General features: G+C 46.2%; 1 protein-coding gene across 1 annotated transcript in view; it reads right to left on the reverse strand.

Annotated features, from left to right (window-relative positions):
- The window catches only part of LOC309855509 (ubiquitin carboxyl-terminal hydrolase 17-like protein 17), a gene marked incomplete at both ends in the record, with an annotated part of 50,683 nt that overhangs the window by 18,492 nt on the left and 13,743 nt on the right, over positions 1–18,448 (reverse strand). The window contains 2 exons of the mRNA XM_082715868.1: positions 14,890–14,995; positions 15,422–15,621. Coding sequence (XP_082571994.1) covers positions 14,890–14,995; positions 15,422–15,621 — 306 coding nt within the window. The remainder of the gene's footprint in view (positions 1–14,889; positions 14,996–15,421; positions 15,622–18,448) is intronic.

Genomic DNA, 18,448 nt, shown 5'->3' on the forward strand with positions numbered 1-18,448 from the left:
GGACAACTGAGTTATGGACACAGAACTCTCCATGTGCCAAGCCTGTCTCCACAGTCAGGTCAGACCCCCACCTCACAGCACATGCCGGCCTCTGCTTACCCTGGGATCCTCCTCCTCTGGCCCAGGAGCCCTGGGTGCTAAGGATGCCCTCGGTGGCCTCTTCCCTTTCTGGGCTTTCAAGGGTCTGTAGGGCTCAAGCTGGGTCTGTCTGCCCGCCATCTGTCCTACTTCCTTAAGGGACATGGCAGTTGGCCGGCCTGCCTCGGGGATGGGTGTCTGGATTTCCTGAGTCAAAAGAAAAAAAAAGGACAGTCGTATTCACAGATGCAAGCCTCTTTCCTGTCCCTTCTTCTCCAAGTAGGTATGAGGGGGCCTCAGGACCACCAGATCAAACACAGTTGTCACCCTGTGACCTCTCCTCCTTTCCTGTCCTCCACACTCTCCTGCCTACCCACCCCCAGGATGGTGCCCTTAGGAAACGCAGGTGAAGTTGCCTTGAATGACTTACCAGAGAGGTGCTTGTGAATTCTCTCACAATGCACTCTGGAAGCAAAACCAGGGACAGGACTGCCCCTGATTTACACAAGAATCAACGCTATGACAATACTCCATGGGACACTCAGAGTTGAAAATGGAAAAGCAGGTATCCTTTCCTCTCCAAACTCTCCATTTCCCCGCTGACACCGGAGGAAGCCATTTTCAACTATAAGATCCCTTGGAAAAACATCACTTCTCTTGATGGAATGAGGGAAGTGGCCCATCTAAGGGTCTCAACTCTTTGATATCATGTTTTCTTTTCAGTGCCCCATTCTTAACTCTCTTCTAATCCTTGGGAAATGACTAGCTTTTAACTTCATGTGAACCTGGGACTTCTTTTTCATTTTTAATATTTTTTTTATTAAGACAGACAGAGAGAGAAAGCTCGAGGTAGGGTAAGGGCAGAAGGATAAGCAGACTACCTGCTGAGCAGGGAGCCAAATGAGGGGCTCCATTATAGGACCCTGGAATCATGACCTGAGACAAAGACAGACAACCAACTCAGCCAGCCAGGTGCCCTGAACCTGTGACTTCTTTAGGCTCCCAGTCCCACAGAGAAACGGACCAAGATTCTGTCACAACACCTCCATGAGCCCACTCCAATCAGACTATTGGGGTCAGTTCCTTTGGAAGTGGAACCTCAGGGAGTCAAGAGCATTGGCAGTCATGCCTTTGATTAGTCTCTCTTCTCAGAATATGGTTTCATATTCTGAATATTCCAGAATATGGAACCAGTCTTTAGCGCATTGAGAAAAGGCACATCACCCCATAATTTCCTCACTGTCCTATTTCTCTAGCTCCTAAGATAAGGATGCAGCTGTCCAAAAACCCACCAGAAATGCAATGGTGCTCCTCCTGTCTCTCATTAGAGGCTCAGGAAGGTACTAGACAGACTCCACTGGAGGAGACTGCGTGTCTAACATGCCAAAGGAATGGTCAGAAAGGGCCACTTCCTTCCCTCCCTGACTTTCCTATAACCCCGAGGTCGTCTTTCTTGTTAATAGGGCAGACCCAATCAACAATGCCTTCTTGCGGAGCATTTTCAGGCATGGTAATATCATGTCACACACATATCATCTTTTCAGAATACTTCTTTTCTCTAAGAAAATAACACACTGGAGGCTACGACTGCTTCCTTTTGTTTTGTTTTGTTTTGAATGAGAGAGAGAGAGAGAGCAGAGGGAGAGGGAGAGATAGAATCTCTGAGCCTGAGCCTGGAGCCCAGTGTGGGGCCAGATCCCAGAACCCCGAGATCAAGAAGTGATCTGAAATGAAGTGTCAGACACTTAAGAAAATGAGCCACGTAGGTGCCCCTGTCCTAGGGATTCTTTAAAGAGAATGGAGGATAGAAGGCTGGATTCCTATCACCTGGGCCTTCCTGACTGGAATGCAAGAGAGCATCTTTCTTCCAAAACAGGGCAACAAGTACCACCAACACTAGCCCAAGGGGCCTCCATTTCCAATCCTTTTGGCCCTCTGGGCAGTTTCCCACTCCAAGTGTTGGGGCCCCCTTGGTCTAAGAGACTCCATATTGGTTGAGCGGCCATTTTGTTGTTTACCAAAAAAAAAAATTAATGACTCAGAGTTCCCGGAACATCAATAAGGGGCACTCAACTGAAACTCAATCTCCCTAACTAACAAAGAAAGTAAACCCTGCCCTTTGGTCACCAAACTTGAGCGCCAGTTCTGACCAGAATGCTAGACCCGTTCAAAGAGCTGCTATAGGGTAAATTGTAATTCAATTGGCCACCTGTGTGTGGCCTAACCTGACTACGCAACTTTCTGTGTGTGTTACGATCTCCTTGGCCACCTGTGCTCTATAAAAGTTAGTCTGTGAAGCTGGGAAGAGGTCGCTGTCTCCATAAGAGACGGCCCTGACCCGTCGGTTTAATTCTCCATACTTGGTGCAAAATAAAATTCTGCTTAACCTTCACTTTGTATCAGTCTTGCTCCTTTGATCATGGATCCCATCTCTAAGATTGGTGTGTCTTGCACAGAGAATGGATTTTGAATGGACCTTTAAAGGCCATGGTTCAGTCCCAGACTGGCAACTTTCAGTCTTACCAGAGCTTCCTAGCAGCCTCCTCCTGGCCACACCCAGTCTCATGGGACCCCTGCCACTGCCCCACCTGTATGCTCTTCTTCATCCTTACCCTGCCCCACCCAAACTCCCATGCCTTCCATTTCCTCTCATGCTCCAACTGGCCTCAACTCATATCTAGTGGCACCAGCCACTGCCCCAATGAACACACAAGAAACCATGCTATGGCAATACAACATGGGGTACACAGAGTTGAAAATGGGAAAGAACCTATGCTTTCCTCTCAAAATCTGTATTTCGCATTTGACGCACCAGGAAGCCATTTTCAACTACAAAGTCATTTTACAAAGCCTACTTTCTCCTCTACTAGATTGGAAGCTGCCCATCTGGGTTTCTGTAATCTCTTCTTGAGAGACACAGCGAGAGAGGGAACACAAGCAGAGAGAGAGGGAGAAGAAGAAAGCCTGATGCAAGGCTCGATCCCAGAGCCCTGGGATCATGACCTGAGCCGAGGGCAGAGGCTTAACAACTGAGCCCCCAGGCACCCCTGTAATCTCTTTTTTAATATTCTCTTCTCAGAGTCCCTTTCTTAACTAACTTCTAATCCATTGGAAATGAGGATCTTTCCACATCTTGGGAACAAGTTCCTTCTTTAGGCTTTCAGTGCCCACAGCCAAATGGAACAGGATTTTGTCCCAGCACTTCCACGATCCCGCACCCCTCAGACTGTGGGGCAAATTTCCCTTAGAATTACAACCTCAGGGAATCACGAGGACTGCTTTTGACCAGTCTCTCCTCTCAGAAAATGCTTTCCAATGAAAGTGTGCTTAACCCAATGAAGTAAGCTACATCCCTCCATAATTTCCTCCCTGTCTCATTTCTCTGACAGCTGAACTGAGGACCCAGTTGTCCCAAAACCCACCTGAAATGCAGCGGTGCTCCTCCTGTCTCCCAGTAGAGGCTTAAAAGGTTGCAGAGGGACTCTGCTGGAGGAGCCTCTGTGTCCAGCGTGCCCGAGGAATGGTCAGAAATGGCCACACCCTCCCTCCCTGACTTTTCTACTGGCCCAACGTCACGTGACCTTTCAGGCACTTGACACCCACCAATCCAATCCTCTTTCCTGTCAGTAGGCGGGACCCAGTGAAGTATCCCTTCTTGTCCAGCATTTTCATGCATTATAGTCCATATGTATGTGTGCATATGCTTTTCAGAATACATACATTTTGTACAAATAACAAAGCTTTGAATGTCTGCCTGTTTCTTTTTTTCTCTCTTAGGGCCGATTTAATATTACAACCTGTTTAACTATTAGGGCCTGCTTAGCCAGAGTGACTCCATATTGCCTAGGTAGCCATATTGTTGTTTACATCCACGGACTTCATTCGGGGAATAAACAGTTCAGCAGTTCCTGACATGGGTTCCGAATTGATTCTGGGAATCGATTCTGGGAATAAACCACTAACAATAGAAGCCACATACCTTGAGGTCTGCGGTTATGCCCTCTAAAACTAGCTTGTAAGATGAGGGCGGGGTCGCTCTCTTCCGAGGCAGCCCTGACCAGTCAATCTGATTTCTGATGCCAGGTGTAAAAATAAAGCTTTGCTTAACCTTCGCTTTGTATCAGTCTCATTCCTTTGATCAGGGACCCCATCCTTTTCTATTCTTTTCTTTTCTTTTCTTTTCTTTTCTTTTCTTTTCTTTTCTTTTCTTTTCTTTTCTCTTTTTTAGAGCCAGAGAGAGAGAGAAAAAGAGAGAGAGAGAAAGAATGAAAGCACGGGTTGGGGGAGGAGGGACAGAGGCAGAGAGAAAATCTTAGATAGGCTCCAGGTCCAGTGCAGCTCCAGATTAGGGCCTGATCATGTCCTGAGCTGAAATCAAGAGTCCAGTACCCATGGATACCTATTCCTCTCCTCAGCTAGAATTTCCTGTTCGGATCCTATGAGGCATCTTTTCTCCTGGCATCAAGTACATTAACGCTGTTGTGGACCCATCAGTGTCCTCCATGTCCAAGCGCCTCACTTTCCCAACTGAAACTCTGGATCCAGGACATATTTCCAGGGTCCCTTCACTGTACCTGTTGCCCTCCCAGTTCTCCTTTCTGTCCTTGGGATTTTGCCTGTGCTTGGATATTCAGAGTAATGCCATCCTTTGCTCCATGTATTTCTGAAACTGGCTTCTTTGGACTTTTGTGTTGGGACCTAATTCGTGGGTGCTGACCAGTCCCCATGTGGACCCGTGTAGCTCTAAGTCTTTTTATCTCCTCCTTTTTGATTCTTTTTTTAATTTTTTAAATTTTTTTATAAATATATAGTGTATTATTAGCCCCAGGGATACAGGTCTGTGAATCGCCAGGTTTACACACTTCACAGCACTCACCATAGCACATACCCTCCCCAATGTTCATAACTTCACCACCCTCTCCCTCCCCCCCTCCCCCCAGGAACCCTCAGTTTATTTTGTGAGATTAAAAGTCTCTCATGGTTTGCTTCCCTCCCAATCCCATCTCGTTTCATTTATTCTCTTCCTACCCTCCAAACCCCCCACGTAGCATCTCCACTTCCTCATATCAGGGAGATCATATGATAGTTGTCTTTCTCCGATTGACTTATTTCGCTAAGCACAATACCCTCTAGTTCCAACCATATCGTCGCAAATGGCAAGATGTTATTTCTATTGATGACTGCATAGTATTCCATTGTATAAATATACCACCTCTTCTTTCTCCATTCATCTGTTGATGGACATCTAGGTTCTTTCCATAGTTTGGCTATTGTGGACATTGCTGCTATAAACATTTGGGTGCATGTGCCCCTTCGGATCACTGTGTTTGTATCTTTAGGGTAAATACCCAGTAGTGCAATTGCTGGGTCATAGGGTAGCTCTATTTTCAACTTTTTGAGGAATCTCCATGCTGTTTTCCTGAGTGGTTGCACCAGCTCGCATTCCCACCAACAGTGTAGGAGGGTTCCCCTTTCTCCGAACCCTCGCCAGCATCTGTCATTTCCTGACTGGTTAAAATTAGCCATTCTGAGGGGTGTGATTTGGTATCTCATCGTGGTTTCAAGTTGTACTTCCCTGATGCCAAGAGATGTGGAGCACTTTTTCATGTGTCTGTTGGCCACCTGGATGGCTTCTTTGCAGAAATGTCTATTCATGTCCTCCCCATTTCTTTTTTTTTTTTGTTTAAGATTTTATTTACTTATTTGACAGACAAGTAGGCAGAGAGGCAGGCAGAGACAGAGAGAGGAGAAAGCAGGCTCCCCTCTGAGCAGAGATCCCGATGCAGGGCTCGATCCCAGGACCCTGGGATCATGACCTCAGCTGAAGGCAGAGGCTTTAACTCACTGAGCCACCCAGGTGCCCCCTCTGCCCATTTCTTGATTGGATTATTTGTTCTTTGGGTGTTGAGTTTGCTAAGTTCTTTATAGATTTTGGACACTAGTCCTTTATCTGATATGTCGTTTGCAAATATCTTCTCCCATTCTGTCAGTTGTCTTTTGATTTTGTTCACTGTTTCCTTTGCTGTGCAAAAGCTTTTGATCTTGATGAAATCCCAATAGTTCATTTTTGCCCTTGCTTCCCTTGCCTTTGGTGATGTTCCTAGGAAGATGGTGCTGGTGAATAATCCTTTTAATGGACTGTTGGATCCTATTGGCTAGTATTTTGGTGAGAATTTCACATCTGTGTTCATCAGGGATATTGGTTTGTAATTCTCTTTTTTGATGGGATCCTTGTCTTGTTTTGGGATCAAAGTGATGCTGGCCTCATAAAATGAGTTTGGAAGTCTTCCTTCCATTCCTATTTTTTGGAACAGTTTCAGGAGAATAGGAATTAATTCTTCTTTAAATGTTTGGTAGAATTTCCCTGGGAAAATTTGGGCCTGGGCTTTTGTTTGTTTGGAGATTACTGAGGAGATTATTTTAATCTCCTTACTGGTCATGGGCCTGTTCAGATTTTGTATTTCTTCCTGGTTCATGTGTGGTAGTTTCTATGTCTCTAGGAATGCATCCATTTCTTCCAGATTGTCAAATTTGTTGGCGTAGAGTTGCTCATAATATGTTCTTAGAATTGTTTGTATTCCTTTGGTGTTGGTTGTGATCTCTCCCCTTTCATTCATGATTTTATTTATTTGGGTTTTTTTCTCTTTTCTTCTTGATTAGTCTCCTTCAAACCTCCACCTGGCCTCACCCATTCTCATGGGGGCCTTGCCATAGCCCCAGCCCATGACCATCAGCATGATCCCAGCCCCACCCATATTCCCATCCTATCCCAATTCTCTTATTCCCCACCTGGCCTCAAACAACACCTTGGCCCTTTGTTCTATTTGGCCACAGTGGCACCAGTGCCTCAGGGCCACACTCCAATTATAATAAACTATATACCGGCATGGGGCTTGGCAGAGGATAACATACCTTTCACTCTCTTTATAATTAAAATTTGCATATACTAATTTTGGACCTTTTAAAATTATTAATAGTTCCATTGTTTTTTCATCTTTTAAGGTATAATTTGTGAAGATTTCTCAGTGCATGTGCGGGCACACACACACAGAGGTGCGTTAGGCAATGTAAGGTGATGGATGTGTTCATGCATTTGAGTGTGGTGATCACTTCCCAACGTATACATCTATCAAATTATCACATTGGATACATTTGATTTATCAGTTATAATCTCAGCAAAGCTGGAAACCTATTTCCTTTAATTTTGCAAAAATGTTAAATAAAGGTATAAGGGGGAAACGCATTCTTGCATTACAGATACATGATGTTCGTGATGTAGTCTTAAAGCCACTGCTGTTTTATTTTAATTGAATATTTAATGATTTGGTCCATGAATCCCTAAGGATGGTTGGGCTGTACATTGTTCTTCCCCCACTCCTTCAAGTGCATTTCAGACTCTCCTCCCTCTTTTCTCAAAAGGGTCTTCATGTGTGTCAAGTGTTCTCACTGGGTCCTGTTTCACAATTCTGGGAATAATATTATCTATACTGATATTGAAAAGTCGGATGTACTATTATTGAAAAGTCGGATGTACTGGCTAACTGAACATAATTAAAAAAAAAAAAGAAAGAAAACATCCCTCAGCAAGAGAATAGCCCATAATTCATAACTGTCCATATTGTCAGATGTATGTTTTGTATAAAGACTATTTTCTAACTTTTATTTTGTAGTCGTTTTGGATTTAACCCACCGAGCCACCCAGACGTCTGGTGTAGTCGTTTTGCATTTAGAGTTCCAAACCTGTCACTCAGTTTTCTCCAGTGTTAACATCTTACGTAACTAGATTATACTTATCAAAACTCTGAAATTAACATGCATATAACAAAATTAACCTTAAACAGAAGAAAGAAAAAAAGAAAGGAGAGAAAAGGAAAGAAAAGAAAGGAAAATAAAAGAAAAATAAAGTAAGGAAAAGAGAAATGAAAAGAGAATGAAGTTGCTTCTTCTAACTTAACTAAAAGACTGTAGGGGAGGGTAGGTGAACCATGAGAGACTATGGACTCTGAAAAATAATCTGAGGGTTTTGAAGGGGCAGGGGTTACGAGGTTGGGGTACCAGGTGATGGGTATTATCGAGGGCACAGATTGCATGGAGCACAGGGGATGGTGCAAAAATAATGAATATTGTTGTGCTGAAAATAAATAAAAAATAAATAAATAAATAAAAGACTGTATTTAAACCTTCTGATTGCCCCCATCTGGTGATAGCTTGATAATGCGATTTATTTAACCTTACTGCCACTGGGTTGGGTTTCTTTGCACATTAAAATGAGCAGTTATAATCATTTTACTGTTGAATTAAGGTTTCTATGCTCCATGCCTTTTAATGTGGTTGATTATCATGAAGCTGGGATATATCTTAGCAGCACTGAGGTATATTCCATGTGTGGTATCTTCTCTTACAGCACCTAGCATGGGGATAAGATGAACCTCACAGGATGAAAGCTGTCCTAGAAGCTGTTTCCACAACTCTTCTGCCTGGGTTCCAAACTGCCATGAGATACACGTGCCCTGGACTGTTCCCTCTGAAGAGTACTGACCTTGTTCTCACCTGTCGGACAAAACACAAGCCAGGGAAGGGAAGTCGGGGAATCCCTCAGCCTATGTTCACGGACTGTGGCAAGGATGTATGCTCATTGTAAAGCTCACCACAAATCTGATCGCAGGATCTGACCACAGATCTGATCACAGGTGCATCACAGGATAAACCTCCAGGTGCCACCATGGGATCTTGCCTTGGTGCTGGCCCCAGCCCCGAGGTTCAAGCCAAGTACCCTATTGCGAAATCAATGCCAAGCTCACATCCTGCCATATATAATAGAGCCCGGAATCCTAATTCTGTATCCTGTCACCATTAATGAGGTCTGCATAGAACTCCATCCTGTGTTGGCGTAGTCAGACTCCCAGGAAAACCCTCAGGGCTCTGTTCTGGGAGGTTACACAAAGTCTTCAGTCTGTCCTCATGACAAACAGACCAAGTGCCCAGAGGATCCCTGGTCAGAGACTGGGCATTGACCTCCACCCACCCCACCAGAGAATTCATCTGCTGACTGTCCAGGCCTTTAAGTCTTTTACAAAAAATCTTTAAAATCTTAAAAAAAAAAAAAGACAAATGGTTTTCCAGAATGTTTTCCTACTCCATCAATTTTGTAGCCAATAATATATATTTCATTTACATTTAAAGAAAAGGACAAGAGGTTAATTTCTTTTTTTTTAAATATGATATCCAGGATCTATAAAGCACTCCTGAAACTCAACACACACAGAACAGACAATCATATAAAAAAAATAGGCAGAAGATATGAACAGACACTTCTCCAATGAAGACATACAAATGGCTATCAGACACAAGAAAAAGTGTTCATCATCACTAGCCATCAGAGAGATTCAAATTAAAACCACATTGAGATTCCACCTTACACCAGTTAGAATGGCCAAAATTAGCAAGACAGGAAACAACATGTGTTGAAGAGGATGTGGAGAAAGGGGAACCCTCTTCCACTGTTGGTGGGAATGCAAGTTGGTGCAGCCACTTTGGAAAACAGTGTGGAGATTCCTCAAGAAATTAAAAATAGAGCATCCCTATGAGCCTGCCATTGCACTCCTGGGTATTTACCCCAAAGATACAGATGTCCTGAAAAGAAGGGCCATCTGTACCCCAATGTTTATAGCAGCAATGTCCATGGTGGCCAAACTGTGGAAAGAACTAAGATGCCCTTCAACGGACGAATGGATAAGGAAGATGTGGTCCATATACACTATGCAGTATGATACCTCCATCAGAAAGGATGAATACCCAACTTTTGTAGCAACATGGATGGGACTGGAAGAGATGATGCTGAGTGAAGTAAGTCAAGCAGAGAGAGTCAGTTATCATATGGTTTCACTAATTTGTGGAGCATAACAAATAGCATGGAGGACATGGGGCGATGGAGAGGAGAAGGGAGTTGAGGGAAATTGGGAGGGGAGGTGAACCATGAGAGACTATGGATTCTGAAAAACAATCTGAGGGGTTTTGAAGGGGTGGGGGGTTGGAGGTTGGGGGAACCAGGTGGAGGGTATTAGAGAGGGCACGGATTGCATGGAGCACTGGGTGTGGTGCAAAAACAATGAATACTGTTATGCTGAAAAGAAATAAAAAAATTTTAAAAATTAAAAAAAAATAAAATAAAATATATTCAGTTAGTCAGCATATAGTACTTCGTAAGGTTTTTTGTCTTTTTGTTTTTTTTTAGATTTTATTTATTTATTTGACAGACAGAGATCACAAGCAGGCAGAAAGGCAGGCTGGGGGCGGGGGCGTGGCGGGGGAAGCAAACTCTCCGCTGAGCAGAGAGCCCGATGCAGGGCTCGATCCCAGGACCCTGGAATCATGACCTGAGCTGAAGGCAGAGGTTTTATCCCACTGAGCCACCCAGGTGTCTCTCAGTACTTCATAGGTTTTTGATGTGAGATTAGTCTCTTTAACGTGTGTGGATTACTCAGGATAACAAAATGATCGGCTATGCTAGAACATCCTTGTTTCAAAAAACGAAAGTTTCAGTTATCATATAATGCATCATTTTGTCTTCAAAAAATTCAAGCAAGAAATTTTTCTACATTCAGTTTCATCATTCCAAATATGACTCCCCGAGTTGGACAGAAATTAGGAGTGCCATGAGATTTCTTGTTCCCCTTAATGTTTCCTTGTCTAGTGTATGATATTAAATAAGATATTAATATTGTCTAACAGCTTCTATGAGCATCGTAAACTCAAAATATCTTTGTCATAATGGTTGATCTTTCATAGTGTCTTACAGAAGATATTAGGCATTGTGTATATATCAATCCCTTTGAGGAAACTTACAAAATTGATTATGGTTAATAATCAATACATTATAAATACAGAATAAGTACATTATAAAATGTCAGTGAGGTTAACTTTGTAAAACATAGGCATAAAACAAGAAAAATAAAATAAAAAATAAACAGTGACAAGATGACATATAAAATCAATAGTACATAAAGAACTCTTTTACTGTGTTTTTGTCAGAAGGCATAAGACACTAATGGGGCAGTGGGCAAGACACCGTTCAGGAACCTAGGGGAGAAGGGAGCAGCCTCCCATACAAAGAATGCATGGATGGGAGTTACAGAGGGTGTGGGGGAGTCCCACCGCATGGCTTCTGTTCTTCTCTCTTACTTTTAATGACTTTGTGTGCTCAACCAGTACCTCCGGCACTCCAACTACAGGGAGCTCCAGAGAGAGAAGGAAGCATTCCCAAACAGATGCTCTGCAGGGAGGAAGGAGCACTCATTTGTTCTTCTTAAGAAATTCCCTCTGTGAGCTTTGGGTATTACCTGGGTGAGAAAAGAACCATAACTTGGGACTAAGGTCGAATTTTGACCACCACTTGTCCAGACTGTCAAACATTTTTGCTTTACAAAATCACCTGCAGGGCAGTACATCCAAATGCTCATGTCTCAGAAAGACAACAAAATGTCCATTTCTTCAAGTAGAAGTCCAGCATACAGATATATTAAAACTCGATAACTAATCCCAATATGGGCCAAAGTGAAATGCAAGCTGCATGCCTTACACAGTGAGACATACAGGGTGTTCATGGGAATATTTTTAATATGCATTTTAATATGCAATTTATTATGTATTTAGGTACGAGAGCCAATAATGCCTGAGATTCTGAATGTCAAAGAACTGCTAGATCCTATCATTCTCCTCTGAGATAATTAATCTGTAAGGAAATAAAATAAATATCTAAAGCATCTTCAATGCTAGGAAATAAAACCCATGCACATGATGTCGTATAGGCAAATATTCTATTAAATGTCAAAAAAAGGATACACTGCCTTTCAATTGCATTAATGACAATCCTACTATCCCTGCCACCAAAATGACTCCAGGACGACTCCGCGTGAGGGCACCCTGCTGGTATTTCCAAATCCCATACCAGCGTGTCGAACATTGTGTGCTCAACCAGTAGTTTCCCTGCATTCCAACTGCAGAGATCTGCAGAGAGAGGGGGCAGCATTCCCCAAACAGGTGCTCTGTAGGGACGCAGGAGCACTCCGTGGCTCTTCCCAAGAAAGAAATCTCTCTACAGATCTGTGAGGTTTTTCCCTTGTTCCTCATCAGAGATTCTCCTGAGGGAGAGAGGAAACGGAGCCTGGGACTGGTGATATTTGGACCACCACCTACCCGAGTGTCAAATGTTCTTGCCTTGGGAAATCATCTGGAGGGCAGTAAATCCCAATGTCCAGGCTTCAGAAAGGGGGCAATAGTCTCCATTACCGCAAGGGTGATGCCAGAATATGAATACAGGAAAACTGACCGCCTGATCCCATGAGACACTAAAGTGGGACTGAGGCCTCATGCAGTGCATGTGGCACATGCACAGGGAGCAAGGGGAGCTATGTGCTCTAGGCATCCATTCATGCAGGAGAGCAGGGTGTGCCTGCGATCCTCAGTGTCTAAGAAGCCCTAGATCCTACCAACGTCCTCTTTCTTCTTAGGTAATCAAGCTTTGAGGAATTAAAAGCGTTACAGAAAGGATCTGAAATGCTAAGGGAAAAAAAAAAACATGCACACTAAGTCATAGCTGGGGAAAATTTATTAAGGGTACATCAGCTACACACAATTTTGGAATAACATTTGATCATGAAAAGAAGCAGACCAGGTCAAATATTCCCCAGGACAATTTCCACAAAAATCACATCACAGAGTCAAGAAAATCTCATCTCCCGAGAAAACACTGTGTCACTCTTTGCAGAGCACCCTTTGCAGGTGGGGCCTTCTCCCAGAAGCTCCCAATTCAGATATTTGTAAACCAAATACAGGTTTAGGTCCTAGGTTAAATTTACATTTGTATTTACCATTTATCAGCATCATTTCACTCAATTTCATAGAGAATGTCTTTAAGTAAAGCAAGCTTGACATCCCAGTGGGTAAGTACCTTTTGAAAGGTCACATCTATTTACATGATGAGTGTGTGTGTGTGTGTGTGTGTGTGTGTTCGGTTTGCATGTGCACACTCCCCAAAAGCAGGATACCCAACATGATGAAGACTCCTCCATTTCTATCCACTGCAGCTGAGGAAGTGCTGATTCCACACATCAGCCTAGGACTATGACTTGTCCTCCATTCAACAGACACCTCCTCGGGATCCCCTGGGCTGGAGGACAAGTCTCTGAGGCCATGCGCTGTCTCACTCTCTATCACTGTCTTCAGAGGACGAGGACACCTGCAGGTCCTCATGGAGGACACTCACAGGGACGTGACCAAAGAATCCCTGGGATTTCTGAATGACAGGAGGGCCCTGACCCGGAGGGGCTGACTTCTCAGCGGGATGGAGCAAGGGAGGTGTTAGGAACCTGGAGCTCCAGCAGGCTTTGTCCAATCTCGTGAAGACCATTCTCAGAGGCGTGCCAGGGGCGGGCTTGGAATGTGGACGTGGGGTTTCGATGCATGCCTGGACCGTTTCCAGGAAAGGTCGGGGGTGTGCAGGCTGCAGGTCGATGACTTGCACTGGGGCACGTGTCTTCCCGGTCAGTAGGCGTACCGCAGGGGGTCCACATGCACTTCTCTTTGCAGGAGGACACAGACTCTCCGAAGCCCCCAGATGGCTTTCCTGTATGCTCTTGTGGTGGTGCTGGAAGGGGCTCCAGCATGCTTTCTTTCGGGGGTTCAGGCCCGTCTCTAGAGAGATCTGGACACCTCTCTTGCCTGCTGTCTTGAGGTAGTTTTGTAAAGTCTGAAACATACCGTGGCTTGCGTTAGGACGTGCATTCTCCTCAGGAACCTTGGCTGGTGCCTGGACATGGTGCACGCCATCTACCTTGGACACAGCCTGGGGAACTTCAAGGGAGTCTCCTCGGGGCCTCTTTCCTGACAGATGGACAACCGGGCCACCCTCCTTGGCATAGGGTTGGTATGCCAGGGGTCTGTCAGGCGTCACCACTCTCCGTGCCTCATGTCGTGCACCAGGGGGGAAGACGCTCCCTGAAGGGCTTCTGAGGAGAGCAGCTGAGTGGTACCCGACTCTCATGTCAGCGGTTTGGGTCAGTGGCTCCCATGGGAGGGGAGGCTCCAGGACAGACGCTCTCTTGGTGGTATAGACGGGCATCGGTGTGTGTGGACGCTGTGGGAAAAGGAACACACGGAAATGCGCATTAGTTTTTCCTCACCGCCAAGAAAACATTGCCACGAAGGAAAACCAAGAAACTCACAAAACCCCAAGACCTTAGTATGTTCAGTTCAGCAGTGGATGACAGGAAAGGTTCTGTGTACACAGGAGGTGGGATCACAGCTCAGGGGTGGTCAGGAATAAATACTCGACAGGATCTCCTGGACACCCTTTTTCTATCGGGGACGAACCGAGAACGCTTCTGCAAAAACATCTACGGTTCCTCCAGCGGACCATCTACTGGGCTCCGGAGAGCACAGGAATCCTGCCGCTGTGGAGCCACTGCAGAGGCTACTGAGATTTGATGGACGATGTGGGAGAATGTGTCGCAAAGCAAAGTTCCCTGCTCTTCCATCGAGGGTTCTATGTGTGAGAAGAGTGTCCAGCAGTGCTTTCCCTCCCACACACCCACTGTGCACACACATCCCTGGAATAAGGCACCATGTTGGACAGCAAGGGAAATGGGGGAGGAGGATGCCCCCCTGAGCTCACACGGCTCAGAACGGAAGTGGGGTGGGTGTCCCCTTACCAGGGGACATATGGGAACCTGGCTACGGTCCTCACCCAGGAAGGCAACGAAGCCCATCAGGGTCCCCAGACAGAACAGGAGCCAGGAAGCAGGGGACACTCACCCTCACGTAGCTGCAGGATTCTGTGCAATCCTTCCAGGTTTGCTTCTGCCCGCCTTGGGGTCGCCTGGGGAATCTCTGCAGCAGGGCCTCCCTCTGGCGGGCTGGCCTGCACAACAAAGCGTGGGAAGTGGAAGAAACTCAGTTTCATGTCTTCAAACTGGGACACAAGCCTGAGGCCTCAGACAGCAGCGTCCTTTCCCTCCCCTGCCATTCTTCCCCCTACTCCCGAAAGCCCTCCAGGGAGCCCTCCAGGTTTGCCTAGGAGCTACTAGCATTTGGGGGCTCTGGCAAGTCTGCTTGGCATTAGCCAGGTTCCCATATGTCCCCTGGGAAGGGGACACCCACCCCACCACTCACACACTCTCGCCGATTCAGCAAGGGCAGCTCAGTAGCCTAAGTGTGGACCCTGGAGGATGGACAGCTCCTTTGTCGGCCTCCCCAGCCCTGTCTGTGCGTGAGGACAGGAGCAGCGACACAGTGTCCTTCGACGTCAGCCCTGGGATTGGGGACAGGAGCACGCCACGTTCCTCACCTTGGTCCCTCTCCCTTCTGCCTCTCAGCCTGCTTCAAGGGCCCGGGGTTCTGCTGGTCCTGCTGACTGCGTGGTTCTATGTTCTCCTTCAGCTTCCTGGAGCCCAAGGCCTGGAGGTCGAGGGCCCTGCCCCAGTGCTTCATGGGGCACCTGCTGCTGGATGCCTTGTGCCCAAAAGATCCACAGTCCCTGCACTTCACCTGGGGACGAAGAAAGAAGGATCAGTGGTTTTGGACAGGGGGCATCACCTCGGCTTGTGAGGTGCCAGCCTTCCGAAGACCGTGGGATGCTTCCCCAGCCTCTCCAGGAGGGCCATGGAGGAGGGATTGCAAGAGTCAGGCTGAACTGAAGGAGCCCTCAGGAGAGACGTGGACAAACACCAGCCTGGACCGGAGCCCGTACACTCCTGAGGTAGACCCTCGCTGTGTCTGAATGCTCCACTATGTCTGGTGACGAGACTCCAGGGCAGGTGGTCCTGGCCCAGGAAAGGACAACTGAGTTATGGACACAGAACTCTCCATGTGCCAAGCCTGTCTCCACAGTCAGGGCAGACCCCCTCCTCACAGCACATGCCGGCCTCTGCTTACCCTGGGATCCTCCTCCTCTGGCCCAGGAGCCCTGGGTGCTAAGGATGCCCTCGGTGGCCTCTTCCCTTTCTGGGCTTTCAAGGGTCTGTAGGGCTCAAGCTGGGTCTGTCTGCCCGCCATCTGTCCTACTTCCTTAAGGGACATGGCAGTTGGCCGGCCTGCCTCGGGGATGGGTGTCTGGAATTCCTGAGTCAAAAAAAAAAAAAAGGACAGTCGTATTCACAGATGCAAGCCTCTTTCCTGTCCCTTCTTCTCCAAGTAGGTATGAGGGGGCCTCAGGACCACCAGATCAAACACAGTTGTCACCCTGTGACCTCTCCTCCCTTCCTGTCCTCCACACTCTCCTGCCTATCCACCCCCAGGATGGTGCCCTTAGAAAGCGCAGGTGAAGTTGCCTTGAATGACTTACCAGAGAGGTGCTTGTGAATTCTCTCACAATGCACTCTGGAAGCAAAACCAGGGACAGGACTGCCCCTGATTTACACAAGAATCAACGCTATGACAATACTCCATGGGACACTCAGAGTTCAAAATGGAAAAGCAGGTATCCTTTCCTCTCCAAACTCTCCATTTCCCCACTGACACCGGAGGAAGCCATTTTAGACTATAAGATCCCTTGGAAAAACATCACTTCTCTTGATGGAATGAGGGAAGTGGCCCATCTAAGGGTCTCAACTCTTTGATATCATGTTTTCTTTTCAGTGCCCCATTCTTAACTCTCTTCTAATCCTTGGGAAATGACTAGCTTTTAACTTCATGTGAACCTGGGACTTCTTTTTCATTTTTAATATTTTTTTTATTAAGACAGACAGAGAGAGAAAGCTCGAGGTAGGGTAAGGGCAGAAGGACAAGCAGACTACCTGCTGAGCAGGGAGCCAAATGAGGGGCTCCATTATAGGACCCTGGAATCATGACCTGAGACAAAGTCAGACAACCAACTCAGCCAGCCAGGTGCCCTGAACCTGTGACTTCTTTAGGCTCCCAGTCCCACAGAGAAACGGACCAAGATTCTGTCACAACACCTCCATGAGCCCACTCCAATCAGACTATTGGGGTCAGTTCCTTTGGAAGTGGAACCTCAGGGAGTCAAGAGCATTGGCAGTCATGCCTTTGATTAGTCTCTCTTCTCAGAATATGGTTTCATATTCTGAATATTCCAGAATATGGAACCAGTCTTTAGCGCATTGAGAAAAGGCACATCACCCCATAATTTCCTCACTGTCCTATTTCTCTAGCTCCTAAGATAAGGATGCAGCTGTCCAAAAACCCACCAGAAATGCAATGGTGCTCCTCCTGTCTCTCATTAGAGGCTCAGGAAGGTACTAGACAGACTCCACTGGAGGAGACTGCATGTCTAACATGCCAAAGGAATGGTCAGAAAGGGCCACTTCCTTCCCTCCCTGACTTTCTTATAACCCCGAGGTCGTCTTTCTTGTTAATAGGGCAGACCCAATCAACAATGCCTTCTTGCGGAGCATTTTCAGGCATGGTAATATCATGTCACACACATATCATCTTTTCAGAATACTTCTTTTCTCTAAGAAAATTACACACTGGAGGCTACGACTGCTTCATTTTGTTTTGTTTTGTTTTGTTTTGAATGAGAGAGAGAGAGAGAGCAGAGGGAGAGGGAGAGATAGAATCTCTGAGCCTGAGCCTGGAGCCCAGTGTGGGGCCAGATCCCTGAACCCCGAGATCAAGAAGTGATCTGAAATGAAGTGTCAGACACTTAAGAAAATGAGCCACGTAGGTGCCCCTGTCCTAGGGATTCTTTAAAGAGAATGGAGGATAGAAGGCTGGATTCCTATCACCTGGGCCTTCCTGACTGGAATGCAAGAGAGCATCTTTCTTCCAAAACAGGCCAACAAGTACCACCAACACTAGCCCAAGGGGCCTCCATTTCCAATCCTTTTGGCCCTCTGGGAAGTTTCCCACTCCAAGTGTTGGGGCCCCCTTGGTCTAAGAGACTCCATATTGGTTGAGCGGCCATTTTGTTGTTTACCAAAAAAAAATTAGTGACTCAGAGTTCCCGGAACATCAAAAAGGGGCACTCAACTGAAACTCAACCTCCCTAACTAACAAAGAATGTAAACCCTGCCCTTTGGTCACCAAACTTGAGCGCCAGTTCTGACCAGAATGCTAGACCCGTTCAAAGAGCTGCTATAGGGTAAATTGTAATTCAATTGGCCACCTGTGTGTGGCCTAACCTGACTACGCAACTTTCTGTGTGTGTTAGGATCTCCTTGGCCACCTGTGCTCTATAAAAGTTAGTCTGTGAAGCTGGGAAGAGGTCGCTGTCTCCATAAGAGACGGCCCTGACCGGTCGGTTTAATTCTTGATACTTGGTGCAAAATAAAATTCTGCTTAACCTTCACTTTGTATCAGTCTTGCTCCTTTGATCATGGATCCCATCTCTAAGATTGGTGTGTCTTGCACAGAG

The sequence above is a fragment of the Mustela nivalis genome, assembly GCF_964662115.1.
Source record: "Mustela nivalis genome assembly, chromosome: 20".
In the NCBI taxonomy this organism is placed as follows: domain Eukaryota; kingdom Metazoa; phylum Chordata; class Mammalia; order Carnivora; family Mustelidae; genus Mustela; species Mustela nivalis.